This window comes from Lonchura striata, chromosome 16 (assembly GCF_046129695.1).
Source record: "Lonchura striata isolate bLonStr1 chromosome 16, bLonStr1.mat, whole genome shotgun sequence".
Classification (NCBI taxonomy): Eukaryota; Metazoa; Chordata; class Aves; order Passeriformes; family Estrildidae; genus Lonchura; species Lonchura striata.
In genome coordinates this window covers 4229873-4256858 of record NC_134618.1, presented here as the reverse complement: position 1 = coordinate 4256858, position 26986 = coordinate 4229873, and the positions used below count along the sequence as shown (strand labels likewise).

Here is a 26986-nt window from a genome sequence, read left to right as displayed (position 1 = left end):
GCATCCCGCGAGCATCCTCTGTGTACCCTCAGGCACTGCCTGCATCCCGCGAGCATCCTCTGTGTATCCTCATGGCACTGCCCGCATCCCGCGAGCATCCTCTGTGTATCCTCATGGCACTGCCCGCATCCCGCGAGCATCCTCTCTGTACCCTCATGGCACTGCCTACATCCCAGGAGCATCCTCTGTGTACCCTCAGGGCACTGCCCGCATCCCGCGAGCATCCTCTCTGTACCCTCAGGCACTGCCCGCATCCCGCGAGCATCCTCTGTGTACCATCAGAGCACTGCCCGCATCCCGCGAGCATCCTCTGTGTACCCTCATGGCACTGCCCGCATCCCAGGAGCATCCTCTCTGTACCCTCAGGGCACTGCCCACGCCATGGCCGCACCGCCCGCATCCTGGCCAGCACCTTGTCCACAGTGCCCGCACCATGACCGCGCCGCCCGCAGCCCCGCACGCTGCCGGCGCGTTGTTCACCCTGCCCGCATCCCTCGGGCATCCTTTCCGCACCCTCAGCGCACCGCCCGCACCCTGCCCGCGCCGCCATCCAGCAGCCACAGCGGGGTGGTTCCCCCCCGGGCACCGGCTCAGCCAGGGCACCCCCCGGCCCCGGGGGGCTGAGCGGGGCGGGGGGGACCGAGGGGTGCCGGGGGTCCCGCGGGCAGATTGACCCCGGGGGTCGGGGCCGGGGTTTGGGGCACCCGGTGGGGACGGCGGAGCCGCGGGGCGGGACCGGGCGGGGCCGGGCGGGACCGGGCGGGACCGGGCGGGACCGGGGCGGGCCCGGGCAGCGGGGCGCGCACCGCGATGACCATCGGCGGCCCCCGCGGCCGGCACCCCCGCCTCCAGATGCCGTGCCTGCGCAAGGTGAGCGACACCGGCACCGGCAGCCGCCCCGCGGGGAGGGGGCACCGCGCCGGGGCCGGGCACTAGCACGGCGGAAACGGGGCACCGCCAACCTGGGGAGCGGCACCGCTGGCGCCCGGTGCCGGGACCGTGGGGGTCGGGCACCGGCATCGCGGGGTGGGGGTACCGAGCGCACCGAGCACCGGCGCCGTGTGGATCGAGGACCGGGCGCTGGGACTGTGCAGACCGGGCACCGGCACCGTGGGGACCGGGGACGGGGCGCCAGGACCGTGGGGACCGGACACTGACACTGCGTTGGGTTTCGTGGACATCGGGGGCCGCCGCGGCGCGGGCGTGGGATCGCCGGGGACCAGCTCCGCCCAGCGTACGCGGGACAGCGGCACCACCCCGGTCCCGGTGCCGCCACGGGGCACCGGGAACCTCCCCACGAGGGAATACCCACGGGCAGCGCCCCGGAGCTGCGTGCTCGGCTCCCCCACGCCGCGCTGGGGTGCTGCCAGAGCCGCGGCAGAGCTCACTCCCCAAAACCGGGGTTCCCCGGGCCAGGGATGCCCGGAGGATAAGTGTCTGCAGCTCCAGCATCGCTCGCTCGCCCGGCTGTTGGGTGCCTCGGTCAGGCTGTGGCATGCCAGGCTGTCCCTAGGCTGGACACAGGCTGCCCTGGGGCACTGCGGAGTTCCAGGCTGTCCCCAGGCTGGGCACTGGGTGCCTCTGTCGGGTTGCAGGGACCCAGGTCACAGGGTGCCCGGGGTCACAGTGAGGGGACCCAGACTCTGTCCAGGCTCGGTGCCGCTGTCGCGGGGCTGAGCACGGCGGCTCCTTGCCCGGCAGATGGAGCGGATGATCGTCAGCATGCAGGACCCCGACATGGGCATCAAGATGAGGAACCAGCGCTTGCTCATCACCGTCATCCCCCACGCCATGACAGGTGGGTCCCCCGATGGGGTCCCCCCGAGGCGCGTGGGGACTCCCCGGGTGTCCCCAGCCCTGCAGCAGCGGCCGCCGCCGGCCCCGCGCCGCTCCTCTCCCCGCACCCCGGGTGCTCGGCGCTGCAGCTGGGATCGATTATGCATCGGCTGCGCGGGGCGGGCAGTCCTTGGCAGGGCCCCCGTCACCCTGCGTGACCCCTGGCACTGCCATGCTGTGCCAGGTGCCCCAACCCAGAATCCCCCCATGTCCAATCTGGGGAACCCCACTGCCCCCCACTAACGCAGCCTCCGTCCCTAGGGAACGACATCGTGGAGTGGCTCATCCAGAAGTACGGCATCTCCGAGGAGGGTGAGTGCCCTGGCACAGGCAGCTGGCACCGAGGGGACAACTGGGGCTGCCGAGCCCCCACGCAGGCCCCAATCCCATTTCGCAGAGTCGCTGCACCTCGGCAACCTGATCGTGAAGCACGGCTACATCTACCCGCTCAGGGACCCGCGCAGCCTGGTGCTGCGGGCCGATGAGTCGCCCTACCGCTTCCAGGTACAGCCCAAGCGCCGGGGCTGTCCCCGCTGGGCACCGTGGCACCCCATGGCACCCCATGGCACCCCATGGCACCCCATGGCAGGTTCCTCAGCCTCCTCCTCCCCCACAGACCCCCTATTTCTGGACCAGCACCAAGTGGCCGGCCACGGAGCTGGACTACGGTAGGTGCCGCCGTGCCGCTGGCACCAACACGGGCTGCGACCACTTCGCGGCCCCCCTGAGCCCCGCCGCTTCTCTTGCAGCCATTTACCTGGCCAAGAAGAACATCCGCAGGCAGGGTGATCTGATCGAGCACGAGAAGGTGAGGGTGCCCTCCCCACCCCTGCGGTGAGCCCGGGGAGTCTGGGCTCACACAGGAGCGGGTGCTCACCCGTGGCGGGGACACCGGCTGTCCCTGTGCCGCAGTGGCAGCAGGAGCCGGGCAAGGGGACAGGTGCCGCACCGCGTCTACCTGTCGCTCCCCAGGACAACTACAACCTCCTGCACAAGCGGATCAACCACACGTGGGACTTCGTGGTGATGCAGGCACGGGAGCAGCTCCGGTGAGTGCGGGCACGGCCGGCACCGCTGCGCCCCGGGGAGCGGCCGGGATGGAGCCCCCCTGGGTGCCGGGCAGGCAGGGTGCCAGCACCTCCCCGCTGCCTCTGCACGGCCAGGGCAGCCAAGCAGCGGCGCAAGGGCGACCGCATCGTCATCGACTGCCAGGAACAGGCGTACTGGCTCGTCAACCGGCCCCCGGTGAGCGCGGGGCGGGGGGGTCGGGCTGGAGGGTGCGGCCCTGGCACCACGCACGGCCCCGGCCTGGGCAGCGGGGCTGAGGGGCGCAGGGGGTCCCCCCAGCCCCCAGCATGATGCTGTCGTTGCAGCCAGGAGCCCCTAACGTGCTGGAGCAGGGTCCCGAGCGCAGGAACTGCCACACCACCCGTGTCCAGCTGGTGAGTGGGGCTGTCCGGGCACCCCCGGGGCTGTCGGCGGGCACAGGGCACACCCAGTGCCTGTGCCGGGGTGTAGAGCTGCCCCGGTGGGTGCCCATCCGTCTCACCCCAGGCTGTGCCCACACTTTGGGGTGAGGGGTGAGCCCCAGCTCTGCTAACACCCGTGTGTCCCCCACCCTGAGCATGGGGGGTCCGTGTGTTTGTCCTGGCACCCAGCACCCCTCTGTGCCAGCGCCTCTGATCCCTGCAGGGCAGCTGTGCTGCAGGGAGCCCTGGCACCCTGGGGTGCCAGCAGCAGCCACCAAGCCCTTCCTTGTGTTGTGACCCCACTAATGCTGCCCCAGCACCCCCAGGCTGTCCTCACTAACCACCCACTTTCTCTTCTCTGCGCCGTGTGCCGTGTCCTCTGCCACGTAAGTGTCACTAACCTAGGATTGGTGTCACACTGGGGTGGGAAGGGGGGGAAGCACGGGCTGTGCTGGCTGAGCCAGGAGGGCTGGGGGAATGAGGCTGGAGGCCACAGGGATGGGATGCAGAGTCCTGGGGTCGGGGACTGGGTGCCTGCATTGTCCAGGGTGGTGGTGGCAGGACAATGTCCCGGCCTTACCGTGCCCTCACCCAGCCCCGTGCATCTCTTGCAGACCAAGAACATGGATTACTACAAGCGAGAGGTGAGTGGGGCGAGGGGTGGGGGCAGCTCCTGGGGGGCACGAGCTGCCAGGCACCCCAACATGTCCCCTGCGCCTGGCCCCAGATCGAGTACTGCAAGAAGGCCATGGCCAGGACCAGGGTGAAGTCCTCCATCTGCCTTGAGGGGTGAGTGGCAGCAGCTGCCCCAGCCACGGGCTGGGTCCCCGTCAGGGTGACAGGGGCACCCACATGCCCGCAGCTGGTGCTGGCACCCCCGCCCTCAGCAGGGAGTGGAGCTGAGGCTCTGCACAGCTCGGGCACAGCCCCACCATGTCCCATCATGTCCCCATGGTGGCTGGGGTTGGTGGCCCTGGTCTCCTCCAGCCACCACTCCTGGCAGGTACATCAAGTTCAACGAGCAGTATGTGCCCCACGACCCCATCATGTCCGGCTGCCTGCCCAGCAACCCCTGGATCACGGATGACACCACGTACTGGGCCATGAATGCCCCCACGTAAGTGCCCCAGCCCCAGGCCCCCAGAACCCCAATCTGCAGGACAGGGCTGTGGGGTCTGTGGGGTCATGCAGGCCGCCATGTGCTGCCAGCCCCAGTGCCACTGTCACCCACAGAGTGACCATCCCCACGAAGCTGCGCGTGGAGCGCTGGGGCTTCAACTTCAGTGAGCTCATCAACGACCCCCTGGGCCGGACACAGCTCCTGGAATTCCTCAAGAAGGAGTTCAGTGGTGAGTGGCCCCAGCCCCAGCCCCAAAACACCTCTGTCTTGGCACCCCAGACCCACCACTCTGACCGAGCACTGCCAAACCCAGCATGTCCCAGTAGTGCCAATCCCAGTAGTGCCGATCCCAACACCACCAAACCAACTCATTGATGTGTCCTGCCATTCCTCAGCCCACCACCACATCCCCCTACCTCCCAGCTAATCTGCCCCAGTTTCCCTGGTTCCACTGCCCCTGCTGGCTCTGTCCCACGGGGACACACGCCCAGCCATGGTGGCCTTTGGGGGTTGCCCATGAGGGGTGCCCAGTGCCGTGTCCCCCTCCCCAGCTGAGAACCTGAGCTTCTGGGAGGCGTGTGAGGAGCTGCGCTACGGGGAGCAGTCCCGCATCGCCGAGATCGTGGACTCCATCTACCAGTGAGTGCCGGTGGGTTCGGGAGGGAGGCTTTGGGGTGGCCAGGCCACCACGGTGCTCTGTCCCAGGCCAGGGCCGGGCTCAGCGCTGTCTGCGACTCCCCAGGCAGTTCCTGGCTCCCGGGGCCACACGCTGGGTGAACATCGACAGCAAGACGATGGAGCGAACGCTGGAGGGCATCAAGACGCCCCATCGCTACGTGATGGACGATGCCCAGATGCACATCTACATGCTGATGAAGAAGGTGGGTGAGGGCGGGGCTGGGCAGTGCAGGGCTGGGCAGGATCCTGACGTCTCTGCTGGCCCAGGACTCCTACCCACGGTTCCTCAAGTCGGACCTCTACAAGAACCTCCTGGCCGAGGCCATCATTCCCCCGGAGACCAAGAAGCGGTGAGGGCAGGGGCCGAACCCTGGGGCCCACCAGGGGTGGTCCCCGCCGGTTCTGACCCCGTTCTGCCCGCAGGGTCTTCCCCTTCATGCGCAAACAGCGGCACTCCAGCCCCAGCCCGGCCCTGCTGCTGCCCGCGGGCGATGCCGAGGAGAGGAGCAGGAGCCCTTCCACCGCCCCCGTGCCCGAGGAGGAGAGCTGAGAGCCCCCCGGCAGAACGGAGCGCCCCGACCCAGCACACGCAGCCCCGCCGCAGGACCCTGCCGGCAGTAGCACTGAAGGACAGAAGCCATATCCCCCCCAGGCCCCCCGGAGCCCCCCGCTGACATCCCCACAGCCTCCTCTCCCTCGGGGGAGCCGCACCCAGCCGGCCTGGTGCGGGGTCACCCCCTCCTCCCACCCCCACCCGGGCACGAGACAGTAAAACCCCACGGGAAACACCGGTGGCTCCCGTGGTTTTTGGGGAGAGGGTCAGGGAAGCATCGGCAGGGTGGGAGGTGCACAAAGTGCTGTCCCCTTCTCCGGGCTGGACTGTGAGCTGGAAGCGATGGCCTCCCATGGCAGCCAGCAAGGTGCAGAGCCGGGAGGGGACAGCCATGGCACAGCCAGCACCCACGATCTGCTCGCTCCGAGGGGCAGCACCAGCCTGGCACGGCTGAGCTGGCACTCAGGCCTCACTGGTGTGCCACCCACACCCTGGGAGGGACAAAAAGGCCTCTGGAATGGGGCTGGCCCTGTGGGCTGGCAGGGGCACCGGGAGCAGGGCTGGCAGCTGAGCCACTCTCCTGTCCGTGCACTGTTAATCTGAGCAAGGCTGAGGATCACTGGGCAGGATTATTCCCTTCCCGGGAGCACAGCCCCAGCTGCAGAGGATTATCACCGATGGTTACATAAAGGAGAGGGGGGCTGATGCCCAGCAGTGCTCAGCCCTGGAGCCCAGCCTGCTCCACACGTACCCACGCAGCAGAGCTGGGCACAGCTCCAGCCCCAGATGGACAAAGAGGTGCCATCCTGTATCCTGGCTAACAAACACAGGATGCTGGGGATGACCCCACCCTGCCACAGAGCCTGGCACAGAGCGAGGGGCATTCTCAGCTCCGTGCTGGGCAGACAGAGCACCCGGGGCAGGGGAAGCTGCTGGAGCCCTGGTGACAGGATGGAGTGACCCTCGGTGCTGGCAGCCACAGGGCAGTGACAGATGGTCCCGATGCAGGAGACAGCGCCCGCCACGCGTCTCTCTCCAGCTTGATCCAAATCCAAACCCCGGCATGAGATTTTCGTGCTGATGGACTGCAGAGGGAATCTGGGGTGTAAAAGCAGGTCACAGCCCCAGGCAGGGGGTAGGGATGGGCTGGCCCAGCCTTGTTATCTAACTCCAGCCTCTCTCCACACGCTGCCTTCTCCCTTTCCCATCACCTGCCCGCAGCAGGCAGCACCTCAGCCATCAAAGCATCACCAGCACTCCTGATCCCTCCAAGGACAGGGGTTCTGCCTTGGGCAGGTCACTCAAGGGGCTGTCAAAAAATGTCCAAGTCTTGTGTAACAAGCAGGGCACCATTTACAAACAATGCAAAAGAGGATTTATTGAAACCATTCCGGTTAGAGCAAGTCCTGTACAGCACAATTTGCAATAAGTTAAAGAACCAAACCAAACAGTCTCAGTGTTAAAAACCACACTAACATAACACAGTGATATAGCCATTGCCACCCAGTTGAGTTATTGAATCAAGGCACAAAGTCATTCATTAAACACTGCAAAAAAACCAATTACACAGGAAATAAGCTGAAAACAGACTGGTTTTGTTAAGAAGGTGCTGGTTTGGCACTGATGCATTTCATTGAGCTGCCATGGCAAAATCTGCATTTCCAAACTGTCCAGAAACATTACTGGACAACTTAAAGCCAGGAAAGCTCCAGAGCTGAAAATCCAGCTCCCCTCAAGGAACATTCAGTGTGCCTATGGGAGGGTCAGGTCTGGGTAGGGATCAGAGGAGGGAGAGTGCAGTGAGAGTGCAGCCCTGGCTGTACCCCAGGCACTCCCCTTGCTCCTGGCCACGGGAATCTCAGCAGGAAACAATCCACATCCAGCACTCAGGCTGGACTACAGTGCAAGCCTGAGGGTCCCCTGCCCTGTGCCCTGCCCCAGCTGGCTGAAGGGCAGCCTCAATCCAGCCCTCTTATGGCTGCAACACTGGCACAGAGACCTGGGGGGGCTGTCAGGCCTAAGGTGCTGAGCAGAGAGGAAACCCAAGCTGGGGGACACAGCTGGGGAACCTCCCTGCACTCTACATTCCCTCAGAAAACAGCTGGGAAGAGAGGCAGAGGGGCAACCCCATCATTTTGAGCCCAGGGTGCTTTGAAGGTTGGGGAGCACTCTTGAGAGCATCCCTGGCTTCCTGCACAGCTGGACACCCCAGACTGGCTCCCTTGACTGCCCAGGATATGGGGCAGAGGGAGACAAGGCACCCTTCAGGCAGCCACAGCTGGAAGCAGGAGGTGTCCAGGCAGCCCAGCTCCCTGTGCTGCCAGCCTGGGAGGGCTGGGGCTGTGCTGTGAGCTGGTGACAGCAGCTGCCACGGGCACCTTCGGGCTCAGCAGTGGCTGAAGAGCTGATGCCTGATGCTGCACATTCCCATCCTACAGTGTTTCTACACATCCCCCATTGTCAGAGTCAGAAGGGAGGGAGGCACTGGCCAAACCCCCTCTAGCACTGCAGAGCCTGAGAGAAGTTATTATTTTTAGGCCTATTTTTATTTTCAGGACTGAGTAGCTGGTTCAAACTCTTTTCAAGGCTCTGCACCTTGTTTCTACAGCCTGCACTGGCACCCAGCAGGACAGGGCAGAGCAAACACCTCACGGTGCTACACAGATCTCCAGGACAAACATGTCATCTTCACACAGCAACCAGTCCCATTCCCTCGGGATACCAGGTGGGGCAGAGAGAAGAGAGCTCAAGGATCCTCACCCAGCATCACTTCAATTCCAAGGGCAGGGAGGAGCACAGAGCTCCTGCTCACCTCCTGGCAGCAGGAACAGTGCTTGGAGAAGGCTCCTCCGCAGCTGCAAAGCTGAAGGAGCAGGGTGCTGGCACTGCCACTTGGGGACAGGGCTTCCCAGAGCAGCAATCCCAGATCCCAGAAAAGGTTAAAGTGCAATTCTACTCAAGCCAGATCCTCTGGAGAGGTGGTGGTGGTACCTCCAAGGACCAGCCAGCCTGGGCTCAGGGTGGATCTCTCACCACCTATAAGCAGACTGAGGGAAGGGAGGAACATTGATGCATCCATCAGGTGGGAGACCAGCTCCCTCTCAGTGCCACCAACACTGCACAGCCTGGCTGGGAAAGAAGCAGCAGAGGACACAGACACAAGTAGGCTGGTGACTGCAGAGTAGGACACATGGGGCTGTTCTTGGGAGAAAAGGCCATTTGCTGAGTAGAATGACACTTTAACCTGTGCTTTGCTGGCCCAAGTGGCACCAGACACACCACAGCCATGGCTGGGGTCACCACACACCCCCTCCACTACTGAAGCACAGCTCAAATCCAGGAGAGGGTAATTGCAAATCAACTTGCAGCCAAGCACCCCTCCCCAGCCAGGACAGCTGACTCAGAAAGGAAATCTAACAGCAAACAGCACACAGCAAACTCCAATTCCCAGACATCCAACTCCACTTCTCAGACATCCCAGAAATCATCAATTCTGGCACCTCAGCAAGTACATGTTTTCCTCCAGACACACTCCTGAGTCAGCACAGTTCTGCAGGCACAGAGGGATGGAGGGGAAAGCCCCCCTTCCTGAGCTGATGACACTTGAGTGGTGGCCAAGCACTGAAGTCCCATCAGCTCTGAGGATGGACACTCTGGCAGCTGCCCCCACAGCAACACTGGGAGTGCTTCCCTGCCAGCCACGCTTTGGTTTGCAGATGAAGAAAGGCAGCTTCCCATGGGAATGCAGGCTCTGGGCTTGTTGAGAGCACGGCTGCAGAGCAGGGCAGCCTCTCCCCGTTCCCCGCCCCTCGGCCAGCTCAGTCTCGGCTCTGGAATCGCATCCTGTAGAGGCGGTCCCGCACGTGCTGCTCCTCGTCCCCCGTGGGGCGCAGCCAGACCACCCTGCTCACTGCCACATCCTCCTTCAGGTTCCTCTTCATCAGGGACACGGGGCCTGGCCCCTGGCCGGGCCGGGGGCCCCGCAGCAGCACGTAGCAGGCGTGGCGGCTCCGCTCGAACAGCGCCGCTGCAACGCGGAGCACACGGAAACCCAGGCTCAGCCTTCCCTGCCTGCACAGCCCCCAAAGGGGCCAGGAGGGACCAGTGTCCTCCTGCAGCTCCTCACTGAGGGCTGCAAGGAGGGGACTTACCAGTGAAAGCAATGATTTGGTCGGTGCTGTTGCGGAGCTCCAACAGGACAGTAGTGTAGGAAGGATGGAAAAGGTACAGCTTCTGGAGAGGAGCTCTGTGTCTCTGCAAACAACAGGACACTGTCAGGACATGGACTCACACATTATCCCAGAGACAACACCAGTACCAGGCTCAGCTATTACTACACCTGACAGGATACACCCAGCCAGACACTCGTCCGTGCCCAGCTCATCCTGACCGATGCCATTAGGACAAGTGCTGGGATTTTGCTTACTGCTCTCCTTCCCACCCCAGGCTTCCTGCAAATAGCTGGCCTGCCTGCTGCAGGCAGGAGGCAGATTTTTGCCTCATGGCTGGCAGAGCAAGCAAGGAAAGCAGAGGAAGCTCAGCTGGTGCTTCAGCAGCCTCTGAGACACGAAGTGTCACCAGTGCTGCCTGTCACTGCCCCGAGGGCCCTGCAAGCAGCTGAGCTGTGCACTGAGGCTGCCTGGGGCACAGAGAGGACATTCACACGGCCACAGAGATCACTGCATGCAATGCTGCCATGGGAGGCTCCCAGGGAAACAGCAGCAACTCCAGAGGTGCCAGGCCAGAAGCCTCCCACCTCACCTACAGTGCCACACCAAGGCAGGGCAGTGACTTTGCTCACAGAGTCACCAATTCCATTTTCTCTACGCAACCAGGCTGAGGATGACAAAAGCTGCCGGTGCCACCACCTGCAGGGACACAGCTGTGGACACTGACCCCACACCCAGTGCCCGAGGCTGCAGTGTCAGTGGCACAGAGAGATGGAATTACCAACGCTGTGAGAAGGGGTAACTCCAGCCAATTCTGGCCCAAAGCCTGGAGAAGAGCAGCCCTCAGCTGCAGCACTCACTGTCTCATTGCCTGGCTCCTGGAAGTCTCCCCACATGAGGAAGGCAGAGCGGTGATCCGCAGTGGAAAGCGTGGCTGGGCCAGGGCTCCCTGGTCCCGAGTTCAGCTTCAGCTCCCATTGGACTGCTCCAGATTCACTCTCAACAATCATAACCTAGCAGGGAAGAAAGAAAAGGAACTCATGACAAAGGCATCTCACGAGCCATGAGAGAGAAGTCAGGTCAGCTGTCTCTCCTCACACTGTCTATGGGAAGAAGTATGTGACACATGGGAAGATGAGGAAATATGTGAAGCAGAGCATCACAGAGCTGTGAGACCTGGGGTTGGCCATGTTAGAGTAAAATCACAAGTTTTGCAGCTACTTCAAGGGGTTCAGAGTTCTGTCATTGAAGCCTCTTGCTGAGAAGAGAATTAAAGTGCCTGAGCTGGCTTCAATAACCTGTTGAAAGAGATCCTTTCACAGCTTAAAGCTTCCTAAAATCAGCCAGAGGGAACACATCCCACCAGCTGTCCTTGGCTCAATTCCTGCTTGAGCTGTGACATAAAGAGAAATGGGAAGTTAAAAGGAAGGAATCCCAAACCTTCTTCCTGTTGGGTCCAATTTCACTCTCCAGGACTACAACATGGGCATCAGGTTTGTAGTAACCGAGCAGCGGCTCACTGGGGGAGAGAAAGAGCAGGGACACATCTGAACCCACCCTGATGGTTGAGCACACTTTGCCTTCCCAGTTTCCTCTATCCTCCCACACCTGCCCTGGTAAGAGACTTGACTGCCACAACATTGAGTTGGCCTGGTACCACCCCACCTCTGAGCCCAGCTACACCACAGCAGGCACAAAATGAGGAAGCAAAGTTCCTCCCTCCTGAAGCAGCTCCTAACACAGCGAGCAAGATCAAGATATGACCCAGGCCAAAAAAAAATTGCATCTGCCAGGACACTGCTGTTGCTGGGAATCTGGAAATGCCACATCTAGCCCACACTGAGAACACTACCTCAAAAGACGGGACACATTGAGGGTCCACACAGTGTGGAGATCTTTTGTGTTGATCAGTGTAGCCATCTCCGAGTCCACAACCAAGATGTTGTCCCTTGAGTGCCCAGGAACTTTTGCCAGGTAGTGAATGTTTTCAAATCTGAACAAGGACAGAGAAATGATTAAGCTTAAATCCAAATAGGAAACCTCAACGTGCTTTCTCTGCTTTTCTGTGAAACCCTGATGAAGCCATTAACACCAACCCTTGTCCTGAACTCTGGATGTGCTCCTAGTCCAAAATTCACACAGCCAGGAGAGAACAAAGTCCCACCAAGCCATCCTGTCAGGAACACCAGCACCCCCCACTCCACCAGCCTCCAAGACAACCTCACACCTGAGAGGGGATAAGCGGTGCGTGGTGTGGTCAACGTGCTTCTCCCAGTGAGAATCTGGCTGGAAGTTGAGGTGCTTAACCTCCACCCCAACTACTGTTCTGCACAGATCTTCCAGGGAATATGCATAGAGAGAGTTCTCTGTGTAAAAATAATAAATAAAAAAGAAGCAAGAATGAGAGATATAAGTTATACTGCCCTTGCTCTGAACTCTATGATTTTCCAGATCTGTCAGATCAACTTTATTTTTAGGGCTTGCATCATAGAGTTGTAGTGGTATTTTGAGGCTCAAGCCTGCTATTGAATGCTTTTAACATTTTATCTGTTCATAATCCAAGTGTTCCACAGTAATCATTTGCTATAAATGACTGCCTAATCCTTTCATGCTTGACATTTGTTAAATAAAATCACTACAGTAGATAACAAACTGCAGTTTAAGCAGAAGGCCCCCCCTTCTCCCAGTCCCGAACAGCTCTTTGACGAGGTGAAAGCTCCACACAGCTTGTAAGAATGCAAAACACACTCTCAGATGATGTTTACTACCCCTGCTCTCAGCTACAATCACTCTTGCAGACTGAGTTCCCAAGCAGAGCTGTACCTGTGTAGAAAAGGAAGTAGGAGGAGGAGCGCAGCTGCAGCCTGACGTAGCGAGCGATGCCATCCACCCTGAGGCTGCCCACGGAGCCAATCTGCTGGCCAGTTTTTCCTGAATGGATGGAGACCTTCACCTGCACAGGGAAGGGATTAAAGACAACCAACAAGCTTAAAGCTGGTGCTGAACAGCAACTGACTGGGAGCAGCACAGGCTCGGATGGGAAGTCTCTCCCTGGTTTTGGAGGAGTGAGCATGAGTTTGGTGACAGCTCTGCTCTGAATTCTTCTGGAAGTTTGAAAACCATTTCCAGCACAGCCACCTGCTCAGAGAATTTGCTACCTCTGTCACTCACCCTCCTCCTTACAGACTGAGACTGTGGCACAGCAGCCCCAGAAAAGATCCATTCAAGACTAAGATGGAGATGACTTAATGTCAGTAACAATGCAGCATATGGACATGGGAAACCTGGCTTCAAATGGCAGCTCCACTAAATGTTTTAAATGCCCTAATCTACTCCTCCTTAGACTCCAAGAAGAGAAAAGAGCTGATAGGTTTTTTTCCTATTCTTTCTTAAGGGTAAAAAAAAAAATCCACTAAAAACCTTTCACCCAGGAGAATAAAGGTTGAAGTCAGGATCAGATTTTAATGTCTGAACAACAGTCAGAGTCTGGGGAGTGCATGGACTTTAGGAACAAACAAAACATCAGACCAAGAGAAACAGCATCTATCAGACATGCTGAGTCAGGCAGGAACCCTTCCCTCTACCTTGAGAGGGAGGGAGGGACTGGGAAAGCAAAGGAAATCTGCTGCTCCCAAAGCAAACCTGGAGTCTGGTAGGTGACAAAGGGACAATGAGAACACAACTGGAGAGGGAGAAGAGCACATCCACCAGCTATTCCCAGCCTCCCGCACTGGGAGGAGACACACACCAGCTCTGGTAGATCAGCTGCACCTTCACTGGTCCAGTGGCTGCCCCAGGACAGTGACAGCCAGGGGTATTTACAGAGGGAGTGAGAAAACACAACATTTTCCTTGCTGCACTGCCAACCCCTCTGGGCTGCCACAGGAATGGATCCCGAAACTGGCACATATTCTGGGATGTGTTTGTGCTGAAGCTTGAAGCAGGTAGGAGTCACTGGGACTCTCTGGAAATGCTGCATCTAACCCCCTGCACACAGACCCTGACCCTTCAACTGCAGCCCTTGATAGCAACAAAGCTCCTCTACTTGAGTGCTGAATCTCCCTTCTGACCAGTCCTTTCCAAGCTGCAGAGCTCCACTCCAGCTCCTACATTTGCGTGATTTCTCAAAAGAGAACATACTTTCCTTAAGTTGGCAGAGTGCTTGCCAAATCCAGAGGGAGGAAGGGATTTCATACCAAGATAGCAAGAGAGCTTAAATGGAAAACAGATCAAAAGGAAGTCTTGCAGAACAGAGGCTACATTCAAACTTTTCTTGGCTGCCTAACATTAAAAAAAACAAAAGTCTTGAGATAACTGGGATAGCAAAAGCAAGGAGGAAAGAAAACAGAGAGAACTGTAGGAGGTGGAGAAGATAGAATTTCTGATGACTCTGGCAACAACAATGCCTTGGACATAAAAACCTTATTTTCTTATGGAAGACATTGGCCAAGAATGGCATTTGGCTTGTACCAGCCATAGGGTGGCCAAGGAAGTGCTTCTGCCTTTGTACTGGGCACTGGTGAGGCCACACCTCAACTGCTGTGCCCAGTTCTGGGCCCCTCAATTCCAAAAGGACACTGAGGTGCTGGAGCAGGTCCAGGGAAGGGAACAGAGCTGAGGAAGGGTCTGGAGCACATGTCCTGTGAGGTGGAATTGAGGGAGCTGTGGGGGGCTCAGCCTGGAGAAAAGGAGACTCAGTGGGGACCTTCTCAGTCTCCATAACTCCCTGACAGGGGGGCAGCCAGGTGGGATCAGGCTCTGCTCCCAGGGGACAGGGATAGGACGAGGCAAAATGGCCTCAAGCTGTGCCAGGGGAGGTTCAAGTTGGACATCAGGAGGAATTTATTCCCAGAAAGGGTTGTGGAAGAGGCAGCCCAGTGAGGCTGTGGAGTCACCATTGTGGAAGGTGTCCAAGGAAAGCCTGGAGGTGGCACTCAGTGCTCTGGGCTGGGTGACACGGCGGGGATGGGTCACAGGTTGGACTCGATGACCTCAGAGGGCTCTTCCAACCTTAATGACTCCATGGCTCTGGTATGAGGACATGGGGCTCCCACTGCTCCCATCACACCCAGAGGGAGCTGTAACTTGTGTGCTTTGGACAGGACAGACTGGGCATGCAGACAATGCTGTCCCTCCATCATGGAAGTAGCTGTTTTAGCAGAAAAACTGTTCTAGCTACATGACTTTCCTCCTCTCAGAAATGGGAAAAGCAATATTTGGAGGGAGATAATACCACCAGCAGCTGTTTCACTAAATGAACTCGGATCACAATAACCAGCACAGTGACACTGGGAAGAGCAGTGCAAAGCAGACCACAGGTAGAGAGAGAGAAGGGATCAGAAAAGGGCAGTGCTGGTACAAAAGCACTGACTGTCAGCTGTGCTTTGATCTAAGAGCCAAAGCTGTCAAGGTTTGTTCCCTTCCACTTCTCTAAGCAGAGAAACAGAAAACTGCAAGCTCATCTTGCCCCATCTCACTCCCCAGACAGCACAGGAACATGCAGTGAGGAGAGCACACTGAAAAGGGGGAGGGATTACTGCCCAGCTCTTTGATTTATCTCATTTTTTTAAACCATAAAACACTTGTACTGATTTGGGAGTACATCTCTGGAGGGTGGGAAATAACCCACCCCAAACCCAGAGAAACCAGAGGCCTCTAGACACTCCTCTGAGACTACAAGGTGGAAATAAACAGCATTCCTGCCATCCTCTGTGGCAGCCATTGGGCTTATCAGAGCTTCAGGATGACATACCTGGCCTTCTTTAGTAATAAAGATTATCAGGTCCTGAACTTGATCATTATCCACATCTGGAATCACTGATAAAGGAGTCAGCACAGTATAATTAGCTCCAAAGTCACGGGATTGCCTCCACAGAACTTCCCCTGGAACACAGTGGGAAACAGTCATTAAAAGGCATCTTAGGTTGAAAGGTTATTAATGCTCCTGTTCCAGCCCATCAGCACCACAGACCAGCCACATTTATGCTGATCATGTGGTACTTCCCTGCTTTTCTGCATTCCCAATGAATCCCAGTATCCACAGTTTCATCTTACATTGGAAAGCAATCCTAGCTGCCTGCAGGAATGCACCCAAACACCCTGGCACAAAGAACAGCTTGCTTCCCTTGTGCCTTTGGTTAACAAGCTTCCCAGCAAGTTCATGGCATGGAGAAGCCTTTGCTGTGATCTAAATCCCTACTGCCGTGCACTTAAATCTGCACAGACATTTTGAGACCATAAAGCAGCTGAATTCTGACCAGTGCTGCTGCAACTCCTGACAGAACCTTCTTTGCTGCAACTTGCCTCCTGCAGATGTTCCTGCAGATGTTTCCCCACTGACATGACTAGCCACAAGTCAGGCCACATCCCACCTCTCCCTTGTTTGAAGAACACACACACTCAAACTTGCTTGTAAACTGAGGTAACAAATTTTGCTTTTTGAAGAAACAGGGGGTGGCTGGTGTGGGTTTCCCTTCAACAGCTCCAGCCCAGTTGAGTGGATCAATCTATCCACTGTCCATGGCTGTGGGCCACTTTCCAGTCACTGACCAGTGGAATTTGCAGTGGAATCTGGCAGGGAGGACATTGCTGGGTTTTTTTTTCTACTAATGAACACTTCGGTGCCTGATTAGGTGCTCCCAGGGCAAATGTTTACCCTCCCCTTTACCCAGCATCACACACAGCAATTATCATTTCAGGAATGCAAAGTAATCATCTGTTCTTTGTCAGGAAGGCAGCTGGACTGAAAGCCAAGGAATTACTACTTGATGCTGTCTGCAATAATTTAAGGCAGGCTGTATTTCTAGTAGGACTGCTCCAAAGCTTTTACTGCAACACTGCAAAAACCACATGGATTTGTTACTATGACAACAGATGTGAAGTGAAGAGAGCAGATTTCCTAGCTTCCTTAGGAAATCATGGGAAGGCAAAGAATTTTGCCCTCGAAGAAAATAAGCAGGCAGAGGAAGAAGAGAAGTTTTAAATTACCACATTCTAGCTTCAGGACTGTCTGAAGGTACAAGAGTAAGACCAGGCTAATGAAATTCACTTGTCAGTGCAGAAGGCTCTAATCTTTGGTGGTTAGACAGCAGAGTTTGGGAGAAAATATCTTATTCTCTTAAAAGAACAGTCTGAGTTAAGAGAAACAGGTGACACTGAGCTGGACTCAACACCAAGCACTTGAGAAGTTTTCCACACTCTAACCCAGCCCACAGAGAGCACAGAAAGCAGCTCCCTCCTGCTCCATCAGCAGGAGATGGGGCTGCCACGTGTGACATCTGCAGTGCCACGGCGCTTCCCCAGAGCCCGGGGTCACCGCACCAGCACGGCAAGAGGAGCCAAGATGGAAATCAGGCCAGTGCCTAGACTGCAAATCTAACCTGGGTGAAAGGGCTGGGTTTTTTTGGTCTGGAAGGAATAATAAAATCAGAACTCAGAAGACTGAGCTCAGCTCTCGCTTATTCAAGCTCTCACTTATTCAAGCAGATACAGACTTTTCTCCCTGACAGACACTCTCCAGGTTGGAGTTCTGTTTTATTTCTTTAGTGATTTCTCACACAGAAGCAGTTCCATCACCTGATCATCACGGTGCCCTTTCTGCCCAACCCCTCAGGAGACCAGAACCACCCACAGGGCTCACTGTTCAGGCTGCTGGAGGATCAGGTGAAGAGAGAAGGTGGAACAGAACTTTTACTCCTGTCCTCTTTCTTGAGACTCTGCCTCAGGCTATGGCAGAGATGGAACAATACACAGCTACAAAGACTTTTGCTTTGACCTGGAACAGCTAATCTTAAGCTCCTATGTGTCCCAGTTTGCTGGTAAGATAAACAAGCAGGAATGTTAGATGTCCCACACAAACAGGAGCATGCACTCCTACACTTCCCTTCCTGCCCACTCTGGTCACTCCTTGTGGCAATGAAGAAAGCAGGACTTAACACAACTTCTACTGATAAAAAAACCACTAACTTTATCAGCATTTAAAGATCAAAACCACATCAGACACATTCAGATGATAATCTGCCTATCTCTCCTTCAATCTTCCTACAGGCAGGGGCTAGACAGCCTGAGAGCCCTGGAATCTCACCAAATCCTCTCGATGATGAATCATTAACAGCTAAAGATTGTGCTGGCTACTGTTTTTAGCACACTGTGATGTAAGTTAAGACTTCACCTCTTTGAATACATTTAGCCTATTTAAATACATTTTATTCTGCTCTGCCCTCCTAACCCCCAGTCAGCAAAGCTCAGAAACCATTTTTAACCTACTTAATAGCAAAAAGGCATTAAATACATAAATTCCTGGGTTATTCACGTTTCTATCTGATGCATTTTTCCTCTCTTGCTTTGAAGTTATCTATGGAATGTTTTCTTTGCTGTATTACTGTGACCTGTAGCTTAGCTTAGCTCCTTCTCCCCACACTTGCCTTTATGGCTGTCTTTAGTTACAAGCCTTTGGCTCCACAGCCAACTTTCTACACTTTGACCTGAAAGTAACTACTTCATTAATAGTCTAAAAATAACCTGTGCTAAAGCATGAGGGAAATGCTGATAAGATGTCTCTGTTGGTACAGAAACTTTCTAGCTCAATGTGTATCTACACTTCCATCTATACACTGGAAATTAAAAGCTACAGCAGATTCTCCTCGGATTTCTTAGAACTGTACCTCTTGCTATTTATTTTTTCCAATTTTTGGAAAACAGGGTGTGAGGGGTTTAATATCAGATACAAAGGATGGGATCCTAGGGAGAACATATATTGTTTGGACCTTTGAAACAGTGGCCTCCAAAATGGAAATGTATTTTAGGCTTCATCAGCAAGGAGGGTTCAAGGTGCACCAGATGATCACTGTTCCTAAAGTAGTACAGGCATTCTGTACTACTTTAGTACACCCACATTAGGCAAGATGATGATGATGAATTCTCCACCTCTAAGTTTAGAAAGGAAGAAACCTTTCCAGAGGAGCTAGAATTGTAGACTACTGAAACAGACTGGCAAGCACTTATCCCAAGTGCTCTCCTTGACAACTTCAAAATCATAAATGCCTAGAACTCCCACTCCTCCTGCCACAGCAGGCACTCCTGGCAGGCACACACAGATAACTGGGAAACGTTGCAGGTGCAGGTTTGTGTCTAACCCTGGAGAGTATAAAATAACACTCACAGCTAGTGACTGCTCCTCCTGTTTCAAAAGCTGTTGGAACACTGCTCTTATGAAACAGGGGCTGGCACAAACCCCCACCAAACCCCTGGAACAGCAAGGCTGAGGGCACGTGCTCCCCCACGCCCAGCAAGCAGCTCTGGCAAGGCTTCCAAGATCATAAATACCCATTGTTCATGTACCAGGCAGCCATGCCACGCTGACATCCCCCCTGCAGGTGAGGAAATCAAGTGGCCCATCCCCTGCTGGCCCTCACCTGTGTGCAGGCTGAGTGCTGTGAGGAACAGAGGCTTCTCCACCGCGAGGCAGCCCGGGGCCGCTGCCGTGCCCAGCTGCTGCATGCCACACTGCAGCCACTGCAGGTCCTGTGCAGCAGGGCTCTCCCAGAGCACGCTGCCGTTCGTGCCAGACACCGCAGCAACGACGGCACAGGGAGATGGCAGCCCTGGGGACAAGAGGCATCACAGGGAGCTGCTCCTGCTCCCACCTTCTGCCCTGCACCACCCAGGAGCCGGCACTCACCCAGCTCCTCTCCCCACCCAGTTTTCTCTCCCAGTCACTAACTGGGACTAGAAGAGAAAGGACAGCCCTCACTAGAAGGCATTTTTGGATCAGGTACCTTCATCTAGACAGGACATGTTGAATCTGCTGCTGCCACTGCTGGATTTGAAAGCAAAGAGCACATCTTGGACTTTGTCTTCATTCACATCATCCATAGCAAGGAACGGATAGGGCACTGCAAGAGAAAACAAGCCAGGCTCTGGTGAGGATTTTCTTAGCCCACAGCACAGAAAGTTGAAGCAAAACATAAATTCCTAGAGACCTACTCACTGCCTCCATCCTGGACAGTGTAACATCAGGACAAATTGGCTTTTATAAAAAAAAAAAAATGTACACAAGTACCAAGAACAGGAAGTTAGTGCCAAACAATTTTTTCAATTTGCTATCCCCCAGAGGATGTCTTTTTTAAGAGGCAAGCAGCCAGAATTTGAACTATGCTGAACAAAGAACAGCTGTGATCTTGGAGTGGGGCTGTTATTCTCAAAGTATAAAGAAGCCCCACCCAAGCCCCACAAAACCCAGATACTCCATCCTTCTATCAGCTAAAAGCAGCTTTCCTGAGCTCAGAGTAGCAGCACCTGGCATGTCTGCAGCACCACACGCAGCTGAGTCCCTGCTGTGAGCACTATCTCTGCAGTTACAGCACATCCAGCACAACCTACTGCACACAAGATTAAAGAAAAGCTCTCCCAGAAGCGACTGCAGAGCCACTGGGGAGCAGGACCCAGGCTGAAGAGCCAAGTAAAGCAACCAGAATAAAAATAGCTATAATAACTACAGGGCAATTTATTAAAAAAACAAGATGGAATTATTCTTCTCCCCTTCCTGTTGGCCATGGGGAAAAGGGAGAAAATCAAAGAGACAGAGGAAAAAATGTCTAATTGCCTCCAACCTCAGGTCAAACTCTAAGGGAACATTTTAAAGAGCAAACTTCAACAAAGGTCTATTCCCAGATACCCTTTTTTTTTTTTTTTTTTTTTTTTTTTTTTTTTTTTTTGTGATTGAGGCCAGCCTGCTACCTTGTTACCACTTCAGAGCAGTATCTAATTTCTCCACTAGATCCTGTAAACACCTCTTGGAAGGCCACTCCAATTATGATGGGCCATTGCTTATCCAGGTCAGGTATTCACAGCTCTGGCTCCCAGGGGCTGCATCCCTGCAGGTGTGGCTCCACGTTGTGCTTAGGTAGAGGCCCACAACCCAAATCCATGGCACAGAAAGGAAAAGGACTCTTGGTAAATATTTATTCTGCTGCAGCAAGCTCACCTGCGTTGTTGTAGTACTGGAACCATGTTCTTTCTGAAACTGGCCTCTCTGGGCAGGGAATGATGAAGGAGAAAGCAAAGACAATGATCAGGCAGAGGAACAGGGAGATGAAGAAGGCAGCAGTACGCCACCGGGACAGCCGGGACAGCCCTGAGGACTTGACAATCCTCCTCTCCACGTAGTGCTCATGGTTCTCCTGAGCTTTTACATCCTCAGTCTTCAGAGGGTGGATCTCAGCTTCTGAGTCCTTGTTATCCATCACAGCTCATTCATCGGTATTCAGACACCCTTCTCCCCCTTCAACTGCAACAATGGAAAAAGAAGTTAAAATATATTTTAAAATATATTTTTAAAACACCAATTAAAGGATTCTGTTACTACCTGATATTCACACTGGAAACATTTAATGGGAGGTGAGCAAACCAATGTAGTGTCACAGAGCTGGATACAACACACTGCTGGTGCTGGAGGTCTCCCACACAGAGCAATGGAGAGCGTTCGTGGAATGCAGGAACAGCACCAATTCTTCTCCAGAGGAGGAAATCAACTCTGCTAGAGCTGGACAAAGAAGGCTACAGACCCCACACTGAAAGGACTGACTGGTCTGCAGGTCTCCCTCAAGAAAAACATCCCAAAAGCTCCTCCTGTTGCAAAGACTAGTTGACACCTCCCATGTATGTCAGCCTGACTCTGAGCTGGAGAGGTGAAAGGAAACACTTGTGGCCTTTATTTCCCAACATAAGGCTGTTCTCTACTGTAATGTGCACTTGAGCTTCCCCAGGAGAGAGAGAAACAAACACCAGAGTATTCTGTATAGGAGCAAACCAGAGCTCTTCAACACCTTCTTACATGAGAAACCACTGGGTAAGTTCAGCAGCCCAGCCCTGCAGGAGGCAAAAGAGTGATGACTTCCCTCCCCAGAGGAAAAACAAGGCAGGAACTGAGACTGAAATCAGGCAAATCTGATTTCATCAGACTGGAAGAGTTAACAACTGCTATTTTAGCTTCTCCTGCTAAAAATCATATCCTTGGGCTACAACGACAATAAACAGAGGGGTTCTGTGCTAATTTGCTAAAAAAAAGAGGGGGGGGGAAAGAGCCCTAGTCAGTTAGAGGAGCCTGTAAGTCATTACCCACAACAACAGTAAAAATCCATGTTTTATACAGATTCTCTGATAGGGCTTCTTTAAAAAATACCACAAGGGAAGAAATAAAGAATAACACATTCCAGTAGGCTTGGAAAAAGCTGCTTGACAGTGTTATGAAAAGTTATATCAGAGTAAATAACCACGACAACCAAGCCAATTTTCCATGACTGTGTCCCAGCAGTCACATGTCTGGGTTGTCCCCTGCAGCCATTTACTTCCCCAGCAGAAAAAAGCTTAAAGTCAGCACCAACACAGTACAGAGCATAGGATTTCAACTCCAGCAGCAACAGGGCTCGCTGTGTCTCATGTTTCTACCCAAACTCATTTACAGGTCCTGTGAAACACAAGATGAGTCACCCTGGGAGGCTCAGATCCTTCAAGCAGCTCCCCAGGCTGTGCCTGTCCCACTGCAGAGGCTTCTTCTCTTCTGGGTACAAATCACAAGGGGACAGATCCACGGCAAGGCAAGCCTGAGGCACAGAATCAGCAGGTCAGCCTGGCACTGTCAACCCTTTCACCTCAGAACCTGCTGGACTTACAAGCACTTCCTCCAGCCTAAGCACTGTGGCATTTGTTCTGCATTAAGTACAGGATCTCACTCCAGATAATTTAATTCAACCTGCACAACACCATGCAAACGAATCAATAATGCAGAAGTTGCATGTTATTCCAAAGGATTTAATCTGTCCTTCTCATCAGCCCACCAGCCACACCAGGGACACCTACACAAGCCTGGCTGTTCCCAGACCAACAGCAGGCACCTGATGGGTAGGAAGGCTCCAGATGGAAAGTGGAACAACAGATCAAGTGATGCTTTCAGCCTCTGCCCCGAGCTGAGCGTTGCTCTTTTACCGCACCAGGCTTTGAGCAGGTTCAAGGTATGAGGCTCCAGGCACAGGCTGAGCAAATGATTTACTGGTGTGGAGCAGCCACAGTGATGGGGACAGTGGCAGGAGTGAGTTATGTGGCCTCCCCTGTGTCAGGGCAGGTGGCTCGTGTGTCCCTGGAGGGTCCATCTACAGCAGCACAGAGAGGGGGATCTTCTCAAAACCAGCACCCACAGCATGGGCTGCAACAGGGCTCCAGCACAACCCCACCAGCCTCTCCAGCAGAACCTCTACAGCCTCCCAGTACAGAGCTGGGAAAGATCCAGGGCATACCAGCACCTATGGGACTTCCCAAAAGGAACCAAACCCAGGTTTCTCCTCTCTCTGTCCAAAAGGGACACCACCTAACACAGCATTGATGGCATATTCTTATGACTCACTACAAATCTCAGCACTGTCATCTAGACTGGGATGAGAACAATAAAAAAGCTGTAATTATCCTGCCAACCCCAGTAATTCCCCTCTTTTTTGCAGCGATGACCCTACGGAGCCACCGAGCACAAAGAGCTCTCAATGCCTTTAAAGCAATTCTCTCTCTTTTCTTTCAGGGTTTGAATAATGCCCTTTGCACCCCTGCCAGAGCAGAGGAGGTGCCAGAACGAGGACCACAAAGGTCAATGGCCAAGGCTCAAACAATGCAGGAAATCCCAGTGCCTGCTGCTGCCAAAGTACATGCTGGCAGCATGTGGAATGGCCCGAGCTAAACAACAAAGAGGGCTGGTAATCAGTTTAATTGAAGACAAGCAGAAAATTATAGTGTGCATCTGAGATGGTTTTACTGTCCTTTAGCAGCTGACATCTTGTCTCCTGCTGGAAGAGGACACAGAATAACTCAGCTGGGAAGTTCAACCCATCCAGGCACCTTTCAGGGGAGCAGAAGTGACAGGATTCTGTGTTGCTGCAGTGTAACACACACTACATGCAGTAGATCTGGGGACAAGAGAAAACATGGGAGAAAGACCTTGTAGAATGAGAAATAATTAGAAAACACATGTGACAAACCCAAAGTGAACCCACACAGGCCAGGGAGTGTGGCAGCACAGCCAGGATCTGCATCTCAGACTCCAGGGTTCCCAAGCTTTAAAAGTTGCTTCCCCCAGCCATGGGATGAGCTGGGAGCAGTCCCCAGCCCAAGCAGAGGGAGAACAAACACCCCTTCCTGTACCACAGTAACAACAGGGACAGGACAAACACAGCTTTACTCACCTTCACTGTCCTGTTTCCTGAAGCCACAGTGCAGATTTACAGATCTGATCTGCCTCAAACCAGAGAGACTTGCACAGCTAAACCCAAGGGACAAACCATCAGCAGCAGTCAGACAGAACTGCCTGACAAGCACAGAGAACCTCAGTCAGTCAGGTGGATGAAGACTGGTGACAGAAACCATTTAAGGATCCTTGCACTGGAAAGGTTTAACTCATTTTCCACTCATAAAACACCAAACCACATCACCTGGAATGCCAGCAGGCACCAATTCTTCACAGAAAATTTCTAGCAATATACTGTAACTTAGATTTGATGTTCAATGTGTTTTTATCTTCCACAGAATGATGAAATCAGGTTCTGAATGGACATTTTAGGAACACAAACACGTCATTTGGCTGGTTTGGTTCTGTTTGGTTGGTTAGTTCAAGTACCTCCGAGATTTCCTTCCTGTGAGCCAGAAATTGTTGAAGCCCCAAGCTGCAATCAATAAAAATAAAACAGCCAGGTTTTGCTCTGAATAAGATGCAACATTCCCATCACAGCTATTTTCCATGAGCAGACTGTTGGGTTTTGATCCCATGCATTCTGTGACACTGCAGCAAGCTCGCTGGGCAGTCACCTGCTGTGACATTCAGTCTCGGGTCATTTGTTCCTTTTTCTGCAGTCCCACTTACATCAGGACAAGAAGAAATAGCATGTAAGATTTCCCACAATGAGCTTTGCTCCTCCAAGACATTCAGGCTGCACGCTGCACTCAAGCTTGTAATTTTGCTGGGTCATCTGCAGCTCACAGGTCCTCCCTGACGTCAGGTCACAGCCAAGGGCTGGCTGGGGACACTGACCTGAGGAGACCATCCCTGTCTGACACTGGGCACCTCTGCTCCTGGCATGTCCCCAAGGCCTTTCTAAGGACACAGCCTGTAATCCAAACCCCACCAATGAGACTGGTGTGGCCATGGCACAGGATTCCCAGAGAATCTGTGGCTGCCCCACCCCTGGAAGTTGGGCAGGACTTGGAGTAACCTGGGATAGTGGAGGGTGTCCCTGCCCATGGCATGGGGTGCAATGAAATGAGCCTTAGAGGTCCCTTCTAAATCAAACCATTCTGGGATTCTCCTGCTGGAGCTGTCCTCAGGTGCTTCTGAAATGACATTTAACCCTGCAGTGCAGACACAGCACGTGCCACAGAGCACTCACAGCACGGGCATTAGAAACTCCTCCAGAGCACAACCACCTTGCACTGTGATACATCTGTCATTTGTAGGAGAAAACTCTTACCCAGGGCAGTTTTCACTACAGACAGGAGTTCAAATACAGAAACTTGAACTGTTTAGGGAAGAGCAAAACAAAACCCAGTATTATTTCCATGAGAGCAATGGGAAGATCAAAACTCTAAGAGGAGGAACAGCATTAAAGCTGTGTGGAACTGATTACAGGTCAGGCCAGCAATAACTGGGCTGCAGAAACACCAATCATTTATCATCCCTGGGCTTACAAGCTCCACAGCACCCAAGCCACTCCTCTCACCAACTGCTGCACATCCCTTGTGCCAACTCCAAGGGCAGCTGTCAGCAGGGTGCTTGAACCTCCCACATCTCGGATACCCCCACCTCACCCACAGGGTTCCCCTCTTGCCTCAGAAGCACAGTGACATCCCTCACTGCCAGAGACTGGGTGCACAAGGGACATTGGAGAGATCTATGTGCATAAAAACCCCCTGGAAAAGGCTGTGGTCATTTCACGTGGGTTTAGTCAAAAGACAGAAAAAGTTTATCTTTTAGGTGAGGCACTCACTCCACAGGTCAGAATTCCATGCTGCCTCCTGCACAGCCTAGAGAGATTTATGGCAGCATGGAAAGAATGTTGAAAGGCCAGGTTGGATGGGGCTTAGAGCAACCTGGTCCAATAGAAGTGTCTCTGCCCATGGAGCAAGATAATCTTTATGGTCCCATCTAACCAAAACCATTCCATGATTCTGTGAAACAACAGCCTTCCTCCAGATGCTGTAGTCCTTCACAGCCACCTTCAAGAGAAACTACTTTGGTCCCCGCAGAAATGGAATTTTTCTTTCTGTCACACACACACACACACAGAGCAAAGCTCCCCCATCACACATCCATCCCAGGGGAGCCTCTCAGCTCCACAGGCAGTCCAATCCTGCCCAGGAAGGGCTGGCTCCAGTCCCTCCCTGCAGGACAGACTGCCCCTCTTGCTCCCAGCCGTTACACAAGAGGTTTCTGCCTTACAAAATCAGGAGAAAAGGCTGGGAGTGAGGTTGGAGTTGAACCCATCGCAGTATTTTCCTTTCGGCAAGAAGCCCTGTGCTTGTGGGCTCCCGAGGGCAAGAGCAGCAGGATTTCACCCTGTCCAGAAGAGCGCTGGGGCTGTGGGCGTGTGAGCTCTGCAGAGGCGAGGGGCTCGCTCTGCCTGCAGCACAGACCGTGAGCAACTGCCCGGCCTCGGGATAAAGGAGCTCGGGTCCAAGGCAGCAACGGGGCTTTGGAGAAAAGGATTAAATTCTCTCCCGGGCTTCCCGCTATGGTCCGGGGACACTTCTTGAGCCCCTCCGTCCCGGCAGGGAAGGCCGCGGGGCTGGGCTGGAGCGCTGACAGCCGCGGGCTCTCTCCGGGCCGCCAACAGCCCCGCTCCCGGAGCCGGTTCCGCCGCCGAGCGCCCGGCGACAGCGCGGGGACAAGGCCGGGGCCGCGGCCGGGCTCTCGGTGCGCACCCACGGAGGCGTGAGGAGCCATGGTGCGCCGGGAGCGGCCCAGGCCACCCGCGGGTCCCCCCGCCCGCCCCGCTCCGCACTCACCCCGCGCCGCCGCCGCCGCCGTCACTTCCGCCTCCATCCCGCCTCCGCCCGCCGGAAGTGACGTCAGGCGGCGGGAGCGCGCTTCCGCCGGTGCGGCGGGGCCCGTCCGGTGTGGGCGGCGGCG

At 54.8% G+C, this 26986-nt stretch overlaps 2 protein-coding genes across 5 annotated transcripts; one reads left to right on the top strand and one right to left on the bottom strand.

Annotated features, from left to right (window-relative positions):
- Positions 1–761: 761 nt before the first annotated feature.
- RGS11 (regulator of G protein signaling 11) lies at positions 762–5892 on the top strand. Its single transcript, XM_021548587.3, has 17 exons — positions 762–870; positions 1702–1798; positions 2098–2148; positions 2234–2340; positions 2453–2504; positions 2586–2644; positions 2809–2885; positions 3000–3081; positions 3210–3278; positions 3926–3949; positions 4033–4094; positions 4309–4422; positions 4539–4654; positions 4977–5064; positions 5168–5306; positions 5371–5453; positions 5527–5892. Exons 1-17 carry the CDS (start codon positions 811–813, stop codon positions 5651–5653), a joined length of 1407 nt encoding a protein of 468 aa, XP_021404262.1. The 5' UTR covers positions 762–810; the 3' UTR covers positions 5654–5892.
- Positions 5893–7008: 1116 nt separating this feature from the next.
- On the bottom strand, positions 7009–26913 carry FAM234A (family with sequence similarity 234 member A). Of its 4 annotated transcripts, XM_077786810.1 has the most exons (13): positions 26863–26874; positions 24482–24527; positions 20810–21112; positions 19602–19718; positions 19239–19427; positions 15578–15708; positions 12649–12778; positions 12053–12191; positions 11678–11818; positions 11266–11344; positions 10686–10838; positions 9808–9910; positions 7009–9683 (listed from the first exon to the last, which is right to left on the bottom strand). In XM_077786810.1, the coding sequence occupies exons 3-13, from the start codon at positions 21066–21068 to the stop codon at positions 9475–9477; spliced, it is 1650 nt and encodes a 549-aa protein (XP_077642936.1). In that variant the 5' UTR covers positions 21069–21112; positions 24482–24527; positions 26863–26874; the 3' UTR covers positions 7009–9474. The 4 variants fall into 4 exon arrangements, with proteins under 4 accessions (XP_077642936.1, XP_021404267.2, XP_077642935.1 ...); XM_021548592.2 differs by lacking the exon at positions 24482–24527 and having other exon boundaries at positions 26863–26913; XM_077786809.1 differs by lacking the exon at positions 26863–26874 and having other exon boundaries at positions 24482–25812.
- Positions 26914–26986: the final 73 nt, after the last annotated feature.

What these genes read in the sequence shown, in the direction of transcription:
- RGS11 (XM_021548587.3), top strand. Translation starts at nt 811, where the DNA reads ATGACCATCGGCGGCCCCCGCGGCCGGCACCCCCGCCTCCAGATGCCG. An exon ending in CATCCCCCACGCCATGACAG is followed by an intron (nt 1,799 to 2,097) that starts GTGGGTCCCCCG and finishes CTCCGTCCCTAG; the next exon opens with GGAACGACATCGTGGAGTGG. An exon ending in TGGATTACTACAAGCGAGAG is followed by an intron (nt 3,950 to 4,032) that starts GTGAGTGGGGCG and finishes GCCTGGCCCCAG; the next exon opens with ATCGAGTACTGCAAGAAGGC.
- FAM234A (XM_021548592.2), bottom strand. Translation starts at nt 21,068, where the DNA reads ATGGATAACAAGGACTCAGAAGCTGAGATCCACCCTCTGAAGACTGAG. An exon ending in CTACTTCCTTTTCTACACAG is followed by an intron (nt 12,192 to 12,648) that starts GTACAGCTCTGC and finishes ATTTTTACACAG; the next exon opens with AGAACTCTCTCTATGCATAT. An exon ending in TTGGACCCAACAGGAAGAAG is followed by an intron (nt 10,839 to 11,265) that starts GTTTGGGATTCC and finishes CTTCCCTGCTAG; the next exon opens with GTTATGATTGTTGAGAGTGA.